This window comes from Apodemus sylvaticus, chromosome 3, assembly GCF_947179515.1.
Source record: "Apodemus sylvaticus chromosome 3, mApoSyl1.1, whole genome shotgun sequence".
Taxonomy (NCBI): Eukaryota; Metazoa; Chordata; class Mammalia; order Rodentia; family Muridae; genus Apodemus; species Apodemus sylvaticus.
This window is the reverse complement of record NC_067474.1, coordinates 96,060,639-96,080,811: the sequence shown is the minus strand read 5'-3', so window position 1 is coordinate 96,080,811 and position 20,173 is coordinate 96,060,639. Positions and strand designations below refer to the sequence as shown.

Genomic DNA, 20,173 nt, shown 5'->3' with positions numbered 1-20,173 from the left:
CACCGACTTCCTAGTCAGCCTCATTTTGCTTACCGTGTGAGAATCTGAGGGTAGTTTCCTGGGTGCTCAGTGACCGGAGTCAGTGGGAGGAAGCTGGCCCTCCTTCCTGCCAGTGCAGCAGGGACTCATTCTGGCTCTGTCCCAGAGACTAAGATCAGGTGACCGACAGACTGTGCACTTACCGACAGACTGTGCACTTCCTCAGACGTGTCTGGCCATGCCTGGGTCCCGGGCTCTGGCCTGCTCCCAGGAAATCGGATTGAGGACTGGGAAAACGAAAGTAAAGGAGCAGCAGTCGCTGTTGCTTCCTGTTTTCAAACAAAACGAAAACCTGAAGGTAGTGCAGGAGGGTGGAGATGGTCCCCAGTGTCAAAAAGAACTTTTTGCTCACACACTAGAACTACATTGTAGTGCCGGCTGCTTTGAAGGCTGAGGTAGGGGAATCCCTTGTGCCCAGGAACCCCAGGCTAGCTTAGCCTGGGCAGCAGAGCAAGTCCCTGTGCATCTTAGAACACCAAAGGAAGCAGTTGGTGAAAGGAAAAGGTTGGTGGTTGTTGGAGGCCTAGGAGGTTTATTCCAAATTCAGTGCCTTTTGAAATAGGTCAGGGACCTGTGAACTCCACGAAGGCCTAAGGCCTAAGGTCTTGTCTAGTTTGTAAGTAAAGTTTCATGGAAATGCAACCATGGCCGTTTGCCTAGATACTGTCTATGGCTACTTTTGCACTAGACTTGGGTAGCAGGGACACAGGTCATATGGTAGTTGGTACTTACGGACTTGTAGGTCCTTTGGTGGCCCTTGGGCTGGGTGATTTCTAGGGATATAGTTTATTCATATATGTTGTGAAGCCTGTGAATGATTTGCTTCCATCCTTCCCTATTAGACATCAGAACCTAGTCAAAACTAGTCTGTTTGCCACATCCTCTCAAGTGGCGTGTGCAAAGCTGGAGGCGGGTGGAAGTGGGTTTGGATTCCTGCTTCTTGCACAGCCTTAGGTAAGTTACTCAGCCTCTTGGTGACTTCATCTTAAGGGTAAACAGTTCCTCCTGCCTGGTGAGATTGCTGCGAAGGTGTGCATCTAAGCAGAGCCCGGGCGCTGGCCATCAGGGCTAGCTCAAGTGCTGGCTCCCGACCTGTCATCAAGAGCAGCTCTTAGGCACTGCTCTCCCAGACCCTGCGTGGCAGTCCGCCACTGGGAGCCCCTTAGGACAGGGCACTTTCCCAGGACTCCAGCTGGGTGAATGGTGCACATTTACAGTCCCTAAGCTAAGCTTTTCTAAGGGAGAAAGATGAACTCAAAGGGCCATCTGTTCTAGCTTGTTCGCCACGGGACAGTGTTAGCATCTGTCCGCAGGGGAAGTGGCATCCATTCTCCCACTGACGCTGATGGATTGGTGGTGGTGTAACCTCCGCTTGTTCTGGACCTGGTCTTGTATAGCCCACTTTCCATTGGTGGATGTCTGTGCTCCTACAGGGTTTTCATGCAGCAAGCGTGTAAGGGGCTAGGATGTAGGACAGGCATGTTTATGAATGGCTACTGTTTCCCACTGGTATTCAGATGGTAACCTCTGGAGAGCAGAGATCCACTTCTTACAGTTCTAGAGTCTGAGATTGAAGATCGAGATGCCAGCTCTGGTGAGGACCTTCCTGCTGGGTCTTAACATGGCCCTTGGCATCATGTAGCCAAAGAACATATAGGGGAAAGTTACCTGAATCAGTAACCCAAGTTTCTCATTTCATTTTTTTAAACAATGCAGGGCATTGAACTCAGGGCCTTATGTATGCAAGGCAGGCACTCTCCGTCTAAGCCACATCCTTAGACTAGTAACCTACCCTTAGGATTACTGACCCAGTACTGCTAGTGAGTAACCCTCGCCCGCAGTGGTGATTGACACTAACCCGTTCACGAGGGTCTTAGTGTTCCATTGCTGTAAAGAGGCACCGTGGCCAAAGCGAACTATAAGAGAAGCATTGAACTGGGAGCTTGTTTACTGGTTTAGAGGATTAACTGTGGGCTGTAGGTAGAGGGAGAGTTACTGGGCCTGGCATGGGCCTTTGAGACCTCAAAGCCCACCTCCAGTGACACACCTCCTCCAACAAGGCTGCCCCCCAATCCTTCCCGAATGTTTCCACTAACTGGGGACCAAGCACTCAAATATGAGCCTGTGGGGGCCATCCTCACCAAACCACCACAGTCGTCAGTATATAATCACTTCCTAAAGATCTATCTCAAGACAGTTTGAGTAGAGACTAAAGTTTCCAGTGGTTGGACTCTGGAGAGCCATCTTATCAGTGTAGCTACTGTCTAAGAGGTTAAAGGGTAAAGGAGGTAGGTGACGTGTGTAAGGACTCCTGGCACAGGAGGGCAGTCTGCGGCCTTGCTCTGCTCTAAAGCAATGCATCAAGCTAGACTGGACTTCTGGACTTTTTTTTTTTTTTTTTGGTTTTCAAGACAGGGTTTCTCTGTGTAGCTCTGGCTGTCCTGGAACTCACTCTGTAGACCAGGCTGGCCTCGAACTCAGCAATCCGCCTGCCTCTGCCTCCCAAGTGCTGGGATTACAGGCGTGCACCACCGCCTGGCTTAGGCTGTATTTTCTAAAGTGGAAGTCTATTCTCACCTTACTTCCTAAAATCTTGTCTGGCATTCTTATTGCCTTTGAGATAAAGTGTGGTCATTTTGTCATGGTGGCTCAGTGGTTCCCACACTTGAGTCTTAAAGTCTCCTTGCTGGGGAGCAGGTGGCTTGTTAAGATGGGCATCCCTGGGTTTTCCTACCAGTGCTTCTTAGTCAGTATGTCTGGTGCAAGTCCTAGGTACTTGGGCTGCTCTCAAGGTGGACTTTTTGCTTTAGCCTTTCCAGAGTGCACATTGTTCCGTGTCTCATACCCCAAGGGTGGCCCTTCCGGTCCTTCCTCAGGTCTGTTTCCTCTGCAGTTCCCGCACAGGCTAATCCAGTCTTTCATCATGTCAAGGCCAAGGCCTGCAGGTGCTAGCCCTCCCACAGCTTCCCCTGCTGACCGGTAGCCATTTAGCCATTTAGCAGTCTTGGCTGCCCCAAAAGAGCTAAGATTCTCTCTTTGGCCCACTTGCGAGATCCAGCCAGGATGAGAGGGAGGCGTCCTGGGGTTCAGCCGGAACTGAGGCCTTTCTTCCCAGAAGATTTTAGCAATTCCTAACAGCATGGTGCATCCTCTCAGTCCGGAGAGAGAAACTTCCTTCCTAGAGTCAGTCAGGCTTTTCTGTTGCTGTGATAAAAAATACCCAACAGACAGACAGACAGACAGACAGACAGACAAACAGACAGCTTAAGTGAGGAAGAGTTTGCTAGGTTAGCTGTCTGAGAGGGTCATTCTTGTCACTTGGCTTCGGGTCTCTGAGCCTGTGGGTACATGCTATGGCCATGGGACAGTGTTGCAGTCCCCTTGGGATCGCTCCCAACACAACCCCAGTCACTCCTATCTTCTACTTTCCTCCGCCTTCCTTTTTTTGTCTGACTCTGTAAAGAGTCATTGATTAGGTCCGACCCATCGATCCAAACACTTCCTAAATGCTCGGCAGCCCTGAAGAGTGAGACTTTTCTCATTCAAACCCTAATACCTGCATGACCATCCGTGTTAGCTCAGTACAGGCCTTCTCACCCACCTTTACGGTTACCAGGGTGCCTGCTGTCTCAGCACTCAGGAGTGGAGACAGGAGGATGAGGAGTTCAAGTCCTCCTCAGCTCCTACACAGAGTACGGACAGCACAGCCAGGGTTACCTGAGAACAAACAGACCCCCCCCCCCCCACCCCCGTCCACCTAGCCTTTTCTGAGCTGCGATTACACCTTGTAAACTTGGCTCCTTCCCTCCGTCCTCAGTGCTAGAAACCTGATCTGACTTCCCCAGGGGTCCCTCACTCCTCTTTTCTGTAGCGCTGTTTGCTTTGTGCCATTCTGGTGCTCCAGTCAATGGCTGGCATAGTCACCCACTTGACTGCACTCCTGGTTGGTAACTAGGGTCAGTCTTGCTGTCTGTAATCCTTCCTGCGGCGAGGATTTTGTAGCGTGGGATAGGCCCTGGTTAGCAATCCTGTTTCCGGTACTGCAGCTCCGTGTTACCATGTTGGCCTCGCATATTCATTTGCTGGTAGTAATTTAAAGATGTACTTTGAGGAGGAAAGGTTTTTGTTTTTAAACCTAAACAGTAGTAAAGGTCCCTTTGGAGAACTGGCTCATGCTGGTTAATTTTGTAGGTCATCTGGGAGAGGAAAGGAACCGTCAGTTCAGAAAGTGCCTCCACTAGATTGGCCTGTACGGAAGTCTGTGGTGCATTTTCCTGATTAATGGTTGAAATGGGAGTGCCCAGCCGATGGTGGGCTGTGCCACCCCGGGCAGGTGGTTCTGGGTCGTATATGAAAGCAGGCCGAGCAAGCCAGAAGTAGTAGTCTGTCCTCCACGGTCTCTGCTTCAGTTCCTGCCTTGACTTCTCTCAGTGATGGGCCATAACCTCTAAGCTAACGTAATCCTGTCCCTCTTGGTTAGTCAGTGTTTTACCACAGGACGAAGGCTCAGCTTAAGCCAGGGAAAGGCCAGCTACGTCAGTTTCCCAACACCCACCTCTTGACTCCCGGGATAGGCATGGAACAGTCACAAGATGGACACCATTGTGCTTTGGCCCAGCGAAGCTGTTAGAGGCGCAGTGTGTCCCCAGCCACTCCCTCGTTTCATATCAGTCACACATGGGGTGCTTCTCATGACTTTTCAAGGTAGAATGAGGGAAAACAGGCTTTCCCATTTCCTCCCGTTGTTCGTTCTTCAGTCTTGAGTATGAACTTAGACTGTAGTGGCGGTGTACTGTACCAGTACCAGGATCCTTGCGGTTAAGAACGGCTATTTCCGTTGCTGGCTTTAGTTTGGTTTTAAAAAAAGTATTGAGTGAATTTTGGTTTGGAATTAGGACAGAATTTCCAAATATTTCTGAAATGGCTTAAACACATAAAACACATGCTGTGTTTTTATGTGGTGTTTGTTGCATTAACTGTTATACAATCAAATTATTTAACTCTGAAAAATGCAGAAGATGTTTAGTATCCTACAGTGTCAAATCTCCAGCCAGCATTTAATTCTTCATAGAAAATTAAAGAGCTCCTCCTTATTAGTATGCAAATCTGCTTTCTCCCTTCTTCACTTTGTGTCTGAGTGCTCTGTTTGAATGCCTGTCTGTTATCATGCAGTGCCTGGAGCCCTTAGAGTTCAGAGGAGCATCGGGTCCCTTGGAACTGGAGTTTCAGATGGCTGTGAGCCACCATGTGGGTGCTGGGTGCTGGACATGTGGGTGCTGGGTGCTGGACATGTGGGTGCTGGATACTGGACATGTGGGTGCTGGGTGCTGGACATGTGGGTGCTGGGTGCTGGACATGTGGGTGCTGGATACTGGATATGTGGGTGCTGGGTGCTGGACACGTGGGTGCTGGATACTGGATATGTGGGTGCTGGGTGCTGGACACGTGGGTGCTGGATACTGGATATGTGGGTGCTGGGTGCTGGACACGTGGGTGCTGGATACTGGATATGTGGGTGCTGGGTGCTGGACATGTGGGTGCTGGGTACTGGACATGCGGGTGCTGGGTACTGGACATGCGGGTGCTGGGTACTGGACATGCGGGTGCTGGGTACTGGACATGTGGGTGCTGGGTGCTGGACATGTGGGTGCTGGGTATTGGACATGTGGGTGCTGGGTGCTGGACATGTGGGTGCTGGGTACTGGACATGTGGGTGCTGGGTGCTGGACATGTGGGTGCTGGGTATTGAACCTGGGTCCTTTGCAAGACCGACAACTGTTCTTAGTGCTGAGCCACTCTCCAGCCCCCTCGACCTTAATACATAGTAAATGTAGGTGTATGCTAAGGAGCTGTCTTTAAACACGTTTTAAAAAATTGTTTATTATCAATTAATGTTTAATTTGTATTCCTATTTTGTATACCTGTATATTTGACCATGCATGGTCATTCCTTGGGCAAAAAGAGGTCAGAGAAAATTTAGGAGGTCTCCCATTTGAGAGCACCCAAGTGCAGCTGTGTGTATATCACATGACAGTAGGTTAGGCTTGAACTTTTTTTTTTTTTTTTTTTTTTGAGGCAGGATTTCTCTCTGTATAGCCCTGGCTGTCCTGGAACTCACTCTGTAGACCAGGCTGGCCTTGAACTCAGAAATCCGCCTGCCTCTGCCTTCCAAGTGCTGGGATTACAGGCGAGTGCCACCACCGCCCGGCTAGGCTTGACCATTTTAAAGTTGTTTAAAGAACCCTTGTCCGAAGGCTGAAGACTGCAAGGCCTTGGCTTTCAGGGGAGGTCACTGGAGACGCTCATCCTTCTGGAATCTTCTGAAACAAACAGAGGGCTTTGTAGAAGGATTTACAACAGCAGCCACCCCAAAGGCCTAGTTCCAGCCTCCAGCCTCCCTTCTACCTCAGGCGCCCTTTCTCTGTCCTCGGCCCTGGCTGTGGAATCTGTAGCTCCATCGTGGTCTTCTTTGCTCTCCCTGTGGCCCCCATGCAAGACCCTACACAATGGTCTCCCATGGCGCCGCCCCTGGAGAGCGCCCGATAGGTGGCCTCCTCTGCCCTCTGTGATCTGCTCGCTCTCCGTTCTGTGCACCCACTGGTCTTTTTCAGACACGGATTCCGTGATTCTTCTCAGTGAACAGAGTGCAGTGGCTGTCCACCGTAATTAGAAGAAAACCACTCTCCTTGTGACCAGGACAGTCGCTCTCTTTGTCTCCCTCCAGCTGTCTCTTGCCTTCTGTGCTGCTTTTCTCTCTCGTGCCAAGTTATTCGCTCCCATAGCGCTCTAGTGTGAGTGCTTCCTGGTCTGGCTGACTCACCGGTCACCAATTCCTGAACTTCCCATCCTCACCACAGAGGTCAAATTTCCAAAGAGACTGTGCTGCCTAGTTTTGTGTCAACATGGGCACAAAGCTAGAGTCACAGAGGGAAGGGAGCCCCAGCTGAGGAGATGTCTGCTTGAGATCCAGCTGTGGGCAAGGCTGTAGGGCATTTAGTGATTGAAGGCCCAGTTCAAGCTGAGTAAACCCCCGGGGGAGCGAGCCAGTAAGCAGCCCTCTTCCCTGGCCTCTGCATCAGCTCCTGCCTCTAGGGTCCTGCCCTGTGTGAGTTCCTGTTCTGACTTCCTTCAGTGATTGACTATAACGTAGAAGTGTAAACCAAATAAACCATTTCCTCCCCAACTTTCCCTTTGGTTATGGCGTTTCATCACAGCAATGATAACCCTAACAAGGCAGAAGCTTAGCTTGGTTCCTGTCTTCAAGTCAGCTGGGTCTTTACTGCAGAGCCCATGTTTTTTCCTAGCTGTGGGTATTATCTGCAGAATCTTGTTTGTTTATATCCTTTCTGTTATCTGTCTCTTCTATCTATTTTTGATTGCAGGAAACAGCAGTTGCTGTAGGCAGTTTCAGGAGGAAATAAGGTCCTTGGAAGGGCTATAGAGTGTTTGATCTTGTTCATACATGAACCCCCAGTCCTATCTAGAAATGACCAACATAGGGAAGACCCTGGTGCCCTGGGCTCAGTCAGTTACCTCTGCATCGCTGTTACTTAAGGGAGGAAATGTTTGTTTTGGTTTCCATGTGTGGTCTGCTGGCCCCAGGCCAGACAGAACATTCTTATGGGAAGAGGTGCTGGAGCTATGCTGCTGCTCTACTGTGGTGGCCAGGAAGAAAGAGAACAAACAGGCGGGTTCCAATCTCCCCTCCAAGGGCACGCTCCCTCTACAAGCTCTCGCAGGCTCCGCCACAGACAGTAGTTAGTACTTTAGTACTAGCGAACTGCCAGAGAGGACCAAGCCTTCCACAGGGGAGCCTCCCTCTGGGGCAATTTCAGACACAAACCATGACTGGGGCTAGGCCTTCACAGCGCTCTGCAGTGAGCTAGAGTAAATGCCCAGATTCTGCTGTTGACATAGCCTGTTCTCCACTGGGCAGCAGGAAAAGCCAGAAAGGAGGCAAGGGGGGGGCCATCCCTCTAGACTGCCAGTGAATCCTGACAGCGTACCCAGCCTGTGTTCTGTTTTGTTTTATTTTGTGTTTTCACCGTTTAGCCCTGGCTAGCCTAGACGCTTAGGGTCCTCCTTTCCCTAGTCCCCACCCTCAGAGTCTGGGACTACAGGTGTGTGCCACCATGCCACCATACGCGCTGGTGACTCTTAGCAGGTGGAACCTGATTCACACCCAGGCATTTGGAGGAGTTGAGGGGTTAGCTAATGGCTAAGTGGTGAAGTCAGCTTCACACAGCAGCAAACCAAACACACTGTTCAAGTCCACGTGAGAGTGTACATCGGTGTGGCAGATATGAGCGCCAGGATTGGGGAAATAAAGACATACCTCAGCGTCACAGGGTAAGAATACTGACCCAGGAATTCTTATGGCGAGCAAGCACCAAGCAGTAGAATTTTCTCAAGAGGGAGGTTGTGAGAAATTATCTGGATCATATTTGGGACAGTTTGCGAATCACAATGGTTAAAGGTATATAATACACTAGGTGTATTATAGAACACTGAAAACAGTCAGGGTCTTTGAGTCCACGCTGTTGGAAGATAAACCGCTTGCTGTGGTAGAATACCATAGGCAGGCTGAAAGAGGGGTTGATGCTGCCTGTGTTCAGAGGCTGTTGCTAGATTGCTTCAGGAGCCTGCTGTGGTGGCTGATGATTCCTTTGGAGGCTAAGTCAGGATGGCACTGTCCTAGGTGCTGAGTCTAGGGGCTCCTTTGCCTGAGGAGTGTTGTAGTCTTGTGAGCTCTCATGATTTTCTTCACACACCCTCTTTACCTTAGTTAACTAATCAGTCAGTTAAATCATTGTGCGCATATGCGAGGGAGTCAGAGGACAGCCTGTGGGAGCCAGTTCTGCTCTTTCACCGACTGGCTATACTCAGATCTGCAGGTGTGGTGCGGAGGGAGGGAGCCTCCATATGTATCTGTTGGGCCATCTCGCTGGCTCTCACCTTAAACACCTTAGTAACCGCCAAACAAAAATAGTCATGGGTAGTGGAGAAGCGGGCTGCTGTGTTAGGTGATCCACACTGGAGGGCAGATGGCCTGAGAAGGATATTGAACCCCTGTTGTAGCGGGGTAGTATCTACTCATATACACCTCAGAGGCTCAGGGTGAGAACTCCCACCAGGGAATTCTCATGGCGAGCAAGAATTTTCTCATGGCATTAGAATTTTCTCAAGAGGGAAGATTGAGAGAATTTACAAGTTATCGGGGCCATATTTGGGACAGTTTGAGTACCACAATGGTTAAAGACTATTATAGAACATTGAAATGAACTCACTGTTGGAATCTTTAGGGCTGAATGCTGTAAAGAGGAGAGAAGAAAAGGAGTTGTCAGTGTTCTAAAAGATGATGGTGTAAAAAGTCCAGATTACTGAAGGCAGGAGAGACATGAGCTCCTGTGGCTAGCTCTAGCCCAGAGCCTTACTGCAGGATTAAAAAGTGCTGTGGAGATGGGTCCGCTGACACACAGGGCCTGGCATGGAGTGTGGTCTGACTTAGAGAACCGGGCTGCGAACCGGGCTGCCTAAGAGGCAAACGCGAGCTGCGGTATGCAGACACACCGACCTGTAAGTATGTCTCCCCTTACTGTCAGATGCTTCAGAAAAACTGTGGAGAGCTAGACAGCAAGCGGGGGAAGGACGTTCTGGGAGAGAAGGAAGAGCAGGTTGTGAGGCCAGTGTGGCAAAATGTCAACGAGAATTTGGCTAAGTGGCACACAGGCATGCCATGTGCTGGTAACCTGGCGACCAGTGTGTACATTTGCAGTTCTTTCCAGATGTTTGTTTGTTTTTTATTTAAGTTGCCAGAATGAACAGGAGCAGAGCGAGTGGGAGTGTTCTGTGGCCACACTGCCTATGCATTCTCCTTGTGTGCTGGGTCTGCTTCTTCTTAAAGGAACAGTGTCCCTTTTTATAGTATTCAGATTGCTCATGCTCTGTGTGAGAGACAGGTAAGCTTGTTGTAAGCTTTAAGTCACTCAGAAGTTAACATGGTCTTTCTCGTTACCATTCTTTTCTCCCATGTCCGGGGGAACCCACCGGGCCTCCTGTTATCATTGTTCCCACACCCACAGGGTCCGCTGTGAGCATAGATGGGACGCCATGCTGTCTCTTCTAGAACTGGGACTTTCACTTACTATGTCTTAGAAATAGTTCTACTCTTACTTTTTATGTAGTGTGGTGTGTCATTGTGCCATGGTTTATCTGTGGAAGACCACTTGATCTGTTTTCTTTCATATTTTAATTTCTGTTGGTTATTTGGGATGCTCACATCATCCATCTCTCCCTGTCCTCCCCTGTCTCCCTTCCCCTATTAAGCCCCACCCCAGTCAAAAAGAAAAAAGAAAGAGAAAAAGAAAGAAAGAAGAAGAAAGGGAGAAAAAGAAAGAAGAGTTCATTTTGTGTTGTTCAGACACTCCCTGAAGCGTGATCACATTCCCAGAGAGGATGAGTCTTTCTCTGCCTGCATCTATCATCCGTACCAGAAGCCATGGCCTGAGGAGAGTCGTGGGCAGCCAGAGAGGGACAGAGCTAGCTCTCCACCCCACCGAGTTAGCTTACTTGATCTGTCTCCCCCCCCCCAAGACCATGTATGCTTACAGAGGGATCCTTATGAATGTTTTTATTACACACACACACACTACATGCTTGTGTGTGTGTGTGTGTGTGTGTGCACATATGCATGCTCATGTGGGCACCTTCGTGTCATGGCGTGGTTAGGGAGGTCAGGACAACTTACAGGAGTCTCTTTTTTACTATATGGGGCCTGGGAATTAAACTCAGGATTGGCAGCAAATCACCTTTACACTGAGCCATATTTTAATAGTATGGAATTGAAACATTATTGTGGTGCAAACTCTGTTCCTTTTAATTTAAAAACACTCCCATTAGTGATAGTTTCAAAATCTGACAGTTTAAAACTCTGAGTGAAGCCTGGCGGTGGGAGTGCATGCCTTTAATCCCAGCACTCTGGGAGGCAGAGGCAGGTGGATTTCTGAGTTCAAGGCCAGCCTGGTCTACAGAGTAAGTTCCTGGACAGCTGGGACTACACAGAGAAACATTGTCTTGAAAAACAAACAAACAAACAAACAAACAAACATTCAACTGAGTCTTTCTGTTCTGCTTGTTTCCTCTGTGTAAAGTTATTCCCCTGTCCCCACTCCCAAACAAATACTAGGTCCTAGCCTTCTGCAACCTTCTGGTTGGTTTGGCGCTGGAAGACTGGGTGTGGATATGATAAAACATTTTCAAGGTTTTCTTTACAGTCATAAAAACATTAGCCTAACCGGGTGGTGGCACACACCTTTATCAGGAGGCCGAGGTAGTCAGATCAGTGTGGGTTTGAGGCCTGTTTGGGCTACAAGAGTGAGTTCCAGGAGGGCCAAAGCTACTATACACAGAGAAAGAAACCTTTGTCTCAAAAAACAAGGCAAAACAAGATTTAGCCAAGTAATATCAATGAAAGTGAAATAAATTTGCTCGTCTATGCTAAATAAATTCAGTATATACAATTGTAAAAGTTACCTTTTGTAAAGGCACTTGATTGTATTCTATGCACAGCAGTGCATATGTTTCAGAATACCTTTCTGTCCACTTTGACAGTTCCACACGTGACCATAATGGCTCTTGGTCCCCTCCCCTCCCAGATGTAGAGCACATTTATGTGCGTACACGCTCACGGCTCTGTGGGGTCACTCTGCTGCTCTGGCAGTTTAGAGCATTTGCTTTGCAGTACTTTTGATTGTGAGTGATTTTTTTTTTTAAAGTCCTTAGAATTTCAGCAGTCCTTTAAAGTCCTTAACTTTCACTTATAACACTAATCTGCGGGTAATGGGAGCTAATGGCCTGCTGTCCTGCTCTTCCTGAGAGCGACACCTGGTGGTTGGTTTATAATCTCTTTATTTCCCTGTGCTTGTTGGAAATTCCAGACTCTATCCCTTCCTCAGTAGACAGGACAGCTACGACGACGACACAGGGTCAGGTTGGTGGCACTGAAACCCACACGCTCCCAGAAACCTGGAGATTTGATTGCCTATTCGAGGATGTTCTTTTTATTTTATTAATTTTTTTTAAAAAAATTTAATGTAGTTTGAAGAGTTTATGACTGTGAACGTGCACAGCCTCTCCGCTTTACTCTTGAGGGGTCTGGGTCCTGAAAAGATTGCCTGTGCCAGGCAAGGTCACGCTGCCCACTGGCGTGCCGAGGTCCTGTGAGTCTGTGCCCATGAGCTAGGCTTTCCATGGTGGAAGTCAACTGTGTAAGAAGTGAATGCACATGCAAGATTCTGAGGTGAAGGCATCTAAGAAGGGAAAAGAGATGGCAGCTATCATTTGGGAGTATCTGTTGCTGCAGACATACACTCATCTGATTTTTTTTTTTTTCCTTTGCAGGAGAGGCTTAGAATTCTGGGTGTGATGAGGAGGGATTCTAGCCATCTCCAGGAGTCAGCTGACTCATCTCATTTCTGAGGATGAATATCCCATGTGACTGTAGTGGTGGAGCCTGTTCAGAGTCAGGCCTGCTCTCTGTGTTTTTGGGTATCACCCAAATCCTCACAAAACTCCTGGGAGTGGGATGAGATTCCTGGCCTAGCACCAGGAAATGGAGGATTAAAGGGCTAGACTTGCTTCAGGTCAAGGTTCACACCCAGACAGGCCTATCTCCCAAGCTAACTTGTAATTCCACCATCCTCTACTGGCAGTATACATAAATCAGTAATGCATATTTATTTCCAGTATTAGTGCTCCAAGACAAACTTGCTCCATAGAGAGCATGTGTTGGAGCATGTGACCCAGAGACTTTCCACAGAGCCCTGTGTGTGCCTGCAGGAGGCTGGGAGGTTGGGTGGGTGGGGCTCATGCCATCTTTTGTGATTACCCCAGTAGGCACCGAGTGTCCTCAACGCTCTGTAGGTATTGTGAGTGTCCACTCATGCCCAGGTTACAAATGCTAACACTTGACACACATCTTCCTCCAGGGTCATTAGATTAGGACCTCCAAGTCACAGTCCGAGTGAAGACTCTCAGTGCCTGCTCCATGCCTGGGCAGGCAGCACAGTCTCTCGTGTGTGAGGGAAAGGCATCTTTGTGCTTTGACTTCCTTTTAAGAAATGAAGGTCTTCACGCTAGGAATCATGTCTAGGCTGCCTCAGGAACTAAATCATCTGAATAAGCTACAGCTCATCAGAAGGAAGCATCTGCTTAGTAAAAATGAACTCATTTGATTTTTTTATGAATTTTTTTAGAAATTATTATTATTATTATTGTTGTTTTGGTTTTTTTGGACAGAGAAACCCTGTCTCAAAAAACCAAAAAAAGAACAAAAGAAAAAAAGTATTAAGCAGATTTCCTGAGGGTCTTTCCTTGTCCACGTGATGGACAGGCCCATGAAGGGAAGGGGTATTTCTTTGTGACCTTATACTATCTGGGTGGTGTGTTGCTACCCAGGGCTAGAGGTACAACTCAGGTCCCACTCTTTTCACCAAAGTCACAGAACAGAGCTGGTTAAAGTGACGGGAAACAAAACAAAACAAAATACAGGCCTGCCTTAGCAGGAGGAAGTGGCCTTCTCTCAGTGCGCGTCCGTCCACATGCCTGAACTTCCACTGCTGTTGTTACTGTGCTGTGTATGAGCCCAGCCAACAGGAGGGGCTGTGTCAGGGCAGGTGCCAGAGAACAACTTGACAGTTTTTTCTCTCCTCGGACTTCTGTGGGCTCTGGGGACTGCACCCAGGTTATGAGGCTTGCATGGTGCGCTCAGTCAAGGATCCCACCCTGCCAGTCCGCTCAGTCAAGGGTCCCACCCTGCCAGTCGCCACCTGGCAGTTCCTGGCGCTTCCGACCTTACTGCAGGGCAGTGTGGTGCTTCCTGTTCTCACATAGCATTTTAAATCCCAAGGATTTAAATATCCCTGTGATATTTTCTCCTCCTTACAGTTAGTTACATGCTAGGTTAAAAAGGAAGATGATTGTAGATTATAAGTATTGTGGACAGAATAAGCCAGATGATGAGAAATGATAAGTTGCTATTCTTGGTGACTTTAATTAGTGTGATCAAAGCCCTAACCTTGAGGAAATGACATTCTGTGGTAAAACCAGTGGTGGCAATCAGCTTGGGCCGAGGAGGGCCACACTGGTGGGAGACATGAATGATCATGGTGTGTTAGAGGAGCGGGGAAGAAAGGTCTGAGACTGGAGGGGAGCTGGTGATGGGCAGGCTGGAGGTGTGCTTAGAGGCAGGTGGGCAGGGCTCCGACGGCTGCTGCAAGGAGCTGGGTGGGCTCTTGTAAAGGGGTCGAGAGCAGAGCATGGGACATGTGAGCATGGGATGTGCGTGCCTACCGAAAGGGAATGGAGGGTGGGTGTCTCGCTGGAAGAGCAGGAACACATGGGTGCATTCTGAATGTGTCTGGGTGAGGAGTGTATTGTGCATGTGAGATGGGGAGGGAAGAAAGGAGGGAGGGAGGGAAGGAGAGAGAATATGAATATTCTGGCTAGCTTTTTAAAATATTTATTTTTTTATGTATGTGAGTACACTGTCACTGTCTTTAGACACACCAGGAGAGGGCATCTGATCCCATCAGAGATGGCTGGGAGCCACCATGTGGTTGCTGGGAATTAAGCTCAGAACCTCTAGAAGAGCAGTTAGTGGTCTTAACTGCTGAGCCAGCTCTTTAGCCTTGATTTTGGCTAGTTTTATGTCAATTTGACACAAGCTAGTCATGAGAGAGGAGGGATCCTCAGCTGAAAAAAACTCTCCATAATACTGGATTGTAGGCAAGTCTGTAGAGCATTTTCTTTCTCTCTCTTTTAAAATATTTATTTATTTTATGTATTTGAGTACACTGTTGCTGTCTTCAGACACCAGAAGAGGGCATCTGATCCCATTACAGATGGTTGTGAGCTACCATGTGGTTGCTGGGAACTGAATTCAGGACCTCTGAAAGAGCAGCCAGTGCTCTTAACCGCTGAGCCATCTCTCCAGCCCTGAGCATTTTCTTAATTAGTGATTGATGGGGAGGTGGTATCCATGGGCTGATGGTCCTGGTTCAATAAGACAACAGGCTGAGCAAGTCATGGGGAGCAAGCCAGTAGGCGGCACCTCCTCCACGTGCGATATGGAAGTGTAAGCTGAATGATCCTTTCCTCTACAAGTTGCCTTGGTCGTGGTGTTTCATCACAGCAATAGTAACCCTAAGACTATTGCTGATACATCAGGACAGAACCTGATGGTGCTTTGAGCCAGCTACTGGTGTGCAGCGCAGCATGGTGATGGTTTAGGCCTAGCTCAGGGTCATAGGATTGGTGGATAGGTTTGAGATAAAGGCTGGAGAAAGCAAAGGCTGATATGGGCGTGTCCTGTTACTCATGGAATGTTCTCGGTCGGGTGAATGGGACCCGGGAATGAATGAATGAGAGAAGCCGAATGGGGAGACTTTGACTTCAGGCTGAATGCTCTGCCACAGTGAAAGCAGAAAGAAATCTGGCTTCAGTTCACAGGGCTCCCGTGGGTGGTTTTCCAGTAGGATTGCTGCTGTCCCACCCCACCCTTCCCCACCCGCTCCCTTGCGTGTAGACTCATTCTTTTTCTCCACTCACAGAAATTCACTGTATGTTTTACTCCTTTCCAGGATATCTTTGAAGATGCCTTGGAGACCATCTCTAGGTAAGTAATAATATAAAAAAAATTAGTGAAGCCAGGCCGTGGTTGTCCCTACCTTTAATTCCAGCACTCAGGAGGCAGAGGCAGGTGGATCTCTATGAATTCAAGGTCAGCCTGTCCTAGTTCCCGGACAGACTGGGCTACATAGAGAAAGCTTCTCTAGATAAATAAAAACAAACAAAATGTGTGCTGTAGTGAGAAATTGATGGTTCTTGTGTATAAGATGTAAGTTTTTGAGAGTAGTGGCCACTGTCTAGAAAAATGTCACAAGTCTATAACAAAAAAGTTAGGATGTAATTACACTTAGCATCTACCAACCATTCTCAACCATAATTAATTCTTGCATTGTTAAATAAAAGAATACTTTCCAGCAAATTACTTTGTTTATAGCTAATGTTCTAAACATTTATTTTTTCATATTATTTACATGATTAGCTTTATTATAGATTGATGCTTTTGCTTAGTATTTAATTTTAACTACATGTTTAAGCCTGAGTAGTTTTTGAAATAATTTAAGATGATTAAATAGTATTAGATCAAGTAGGATACTCTAGCTAGTTACCTCTCCATTGTTAGACATTTAAGCTATTACCGGTCTCTCTCTCTCTCTCTCTCTCTCTGTGTGTGTGTGTGTGTATATATATATATATATATATATATATATATATATACATATATATGTATATATATGCATATTTAGCTAGGAGGTGGTGCCACAGGATATTAATGCTAGCACTTGGGAGGCAGAGGCAGGTGAATCTCTGAGTTCAAGTTTAGCCTGGTCTACACATTGATTTCCATGATGGCTAGGGTTACACAGAGAAACTCTGAAAAGCCAAACAAACATGAAAATCACTACAGTTTTAAACAAGAGGACACTGAATCCTCTGGAGTCAGAGATAGTTTTGAGAGGCAATGTGGGTATTGTGAGTTGAACCTGGGTCTTCTGCAAGAGAGGCAAGCACTCTTAACTACCGAGCTATCTTCCAGCACTAAAAAAGGTTTAAGTGATATATGCTTCCATGTATATAACTGTGTCCCATGTTTGAATAGTTTGTTTGAATTATTTGGAAATAATTACGAACTTGGATATAGGATTGTTGGTTTAAAAGGGATGAATGGATATGTTTATTGCTGTTTACATATCCTGAAATACCAGTCTGTGGTAATTAGCTTGAGCTTTGTACCAGAATGTAATACAGCCAACTTAAGCAACAGAAACGTACAGTCTCAGTGTTTTGAGTCTTGGAGGTCTGAGATAAAGGTGCCAGCGTGCCTGGGTTCCAGTGAGGCCATGCTGTCTCCCACTTGTACAGGTTTGTCTTGCTCTGTCGTCACATGACGGAGCACTGTTCTTGGGAGTCACCGGTCTCACTGTGAGTGCCTCACTCCTGAGCTTGAGCCATCTCCCATAGTCTGCATCTTAACTCTTACCACACCGAGGTGAGGCCTTCACTGGAGAGGATACATACTTTAATCCCTAGCACCTTCTGTTTATGTGGGTACCAGTCCTTTGTGAGTGATGTAGGCTTCAGTATTTCCACCACAGAGTGTGACTGAAGATTAATCACACTGTCCTAGTTAGGGTTAGTACTACTGTCATGAAACACCATGAGCAAAGCAACTTGTAGAGGAAAGGGCTTGTTTCAGCTAAGGTCTATCTCTGAGGAAAGTCCAGACAGGAAGTCAAACACAGCAGGAACCTTGAGGCAGGAACTGACCCAGACCGGGGGTGGGGGAGTGGGGGAGTGAGGGGAGGTGAGTGGGTGGGGGGGTAGGGGGATGGGGGTGGGGTGGTTGGGGGGGTGGGGGGTGCTTGCTTACTGGATTGCTTCCCAAAGCTTGCTCTGCCTGCTTCCTTATAGAACCCAGGACAACCTGCCCAGGAAGGCACCGACTGAGCGCAGTGGGCTGGGCCCTCCCCCATCAATCACTAAATTTAAGAGAATGCCTTACAGGCTTGTCCACAGCCCAGTACTGTAGAGGCATTTTCTCAGTTGAGCTTTCCTCATTTTAGATGCCTTGAGCTTCTGCCCGGTAGACCTAACGTTTGCCACCATCTACTCCTCACATGAGACCTGTGTGCGTGTAGAGGACACTTACGCACCTCCTCTGAGTCTGTTTACTCTTGTTGTCATTACTGTTTAGAGACAGAGCCCTGGCTGGCCCTGGCTGGCCCTGGCTGGCCTCTAAGCTTGATCTTTGTGTCTCTGCCTCTCGAGAGCGAGGAGCACAGGCATTACCGCCAGTCTGGCTGTCTCTTGTGTTCTTATGGGTCTTAAATATACATCCTAACCTTCCATCTGCTATAGTGTACTTAATACTTTTATGTTTGAACTGTAAATGTTTATTTTGTCTATAGGATTTAATGCTTTTTTTTTTATTGATTGCTCATAAGACTAAGAAACAAAAACAAATGAACAGAAAAAGCCACTTCACTCATAGTGAAGACTGGGAAAGCCCTTTTCATTTAGGAATGGCTTCAGATTTGAGGATTTCCTGTGAAAGGAGCAAAGAGAGCTCCCACGCACCCTGCACAGGCTTTATTAGTCATTTATTAACCAGTGCATTGTATTTCCCTCACTGAGTAACATGGACCATGCTAGAATTCAGATCGGGAATGTTCCCTACACGGCTTATGGTGTGGACGTCGTCCTCAGCCTGGTGCTCTTGCCAAGAACTGGAACATTTTAAGAGCTGGGGCACAGTAGGCTTCAGGTCATTGGCAGTATGCTGACAAGGAAATCAGGGGACTCCAGCCTCCCCTTTCCCTTTTGCCTCCATGCTCCCACAAAGCGAATGGCCTTCCTTTGCCCTACACCTCTGCCCAGATGTACTGCCTTGCCACAGACCTCAAGGGGATGAGGTGGAGCAGCTGTGAAGTAAGCCTGTAAAGGGTGAGCCCAAGTACCCTTTCCTTATCCGAAGGCGCCTGGGCTTCAGCATTTGTTACAGCAGCAGGAAGCCAACGCCGATCACTCATACTAACTGCAGTCTGTCCTTACATTGTTCTTATTTGTTCAGATTTCACTTAGGGCCCCTTATTTCTCTTGTCATCCAAATTATCATATCATGCTATATTTAGACAGTGTTTCCCGTCAGGCTATTCTAACATTGTCTGTCTGTCTGTCTAGTCTAATCAATCTATATTTTGAGAAAAAAAATCTCACTATTTAGTCTTGGCTGGCCTAATGGAAAGTATTGGCACATGGACTATACCATTTGACTAAATTTAAAGTGTTCATGAGTTTTGTGATTTGTGTGGCACGAGGAGGCAAGCTTTTAGGGAGGTGTGGTCAGTCAGACCCAGCTCATGACTTGTAGAGATCTGCCATGTGTGTTACACAGCTCCCTATGATCTCTCTCTCCTGTGAGATTCTGTTTCTTGGTTGAACCATTTAGTGTTGATATCTGTTCCTTGGTTCGTTCTCGAGAAGCCATTCTTTCCCAGCCTGTGCACATACTCTTATGGTGGTACATGGCATAGTTTGCTCATAAATAACCCTGATATGGCGTAGGAAGAGTACATAAAATGCTTTGGGCTGGGAATGCGGCCCACTTGAGAAGACTGTGCTTAGGACATGTAAAGCTTTGAATTTATCCCCACAGTCAGTAAACTAGGAGTGGTGGTGCAAATTTGTGATTCCAGTACTCCAGAGGATTAAGTCCAAGATCATCATCCTTGGCCATATAGCAAGCCAGAGGCTAGTCTGGGCTACATGAAAAGATATCTTGAGCTGGGCAGTGATGGCGCATGCCTGTAATCCCAGCACTCTGGGAGTCAGAGGCAGGCAGATTTCTGAGTTCGAGACCAGCCTGGTCTATAGAGTGAGTTCCAGGACAACCAGGGCTATACAGAGAAACCCTGTCTCTCGAAAAAACCAAATCCAAAAAAAAAAAAAATATCTTGAAAAAAAAAAGTCTTGGGGGCTAGAGAAATGGTTGTGAATAAGGAAGAAATGGTTGTGAATAAGGACATTTGCCGCCAAGCTTGATGATCTGAGTTCATTCACCAGGAATCACATTCCTGAAAGTTGTCCTGAACACCCATGTCTGCAAGCATATAACAGTGGGTGTAGAAAAGACATAGGGCTGTTGACATAAGTGCTGTTGAGTGGCTGCAGACTCCTGGCTTTGAGTAGTAGGGGAAGGACTAGGCATTTGGGGGCCTCCCCTTTGACAGTTTAGATTGACTTTTCCTCATAACCACACTGGACAATGGGACAGAGATATATCTAGAAAGTCAGTGGTTATTGCAAATTTTCTTCTCATGGTGGTTAGAAAGAGTCTAGGGGACATAGCACATTTGTGTTCAGTCTGTTAGGACAGTTGTGGGTTTAATGTGCTTTCAACAATGGCTTCTCGTTCCATAGCACCTTGTTAAGAGTTGAATTAATCGGGCTGGAGAGATGGCTCAGCGGTTAAGAGCACTGACTGCTCCTCCAGAAGTCCTGAGTTCAATTC

General features: G+C 47.5%; 1 protein-coding gene across 1 annotated transcript in view; it reads left to right on the top strand.

Annotated features, from left to right (window-relative positions):
• Ttc39b (tetratricopeptide repeat domain 39B) overlaps positions 1–20,173 on the top strand; it is a 105,198-nt gene that overhangs the window by 9,047 nt on the left and 75,978 nt on the right. The window contains exon 2 of the mRNA XM_052176690.1: positions 15,678–15,712. Within this exon, the coding sequence (XP_052032650.1) occupies positions 15,678–15,712 (35 nt within the window). The remainder of the gene's footprint in view (positions 1–15,677; positions 15,713–20,173) is intronic.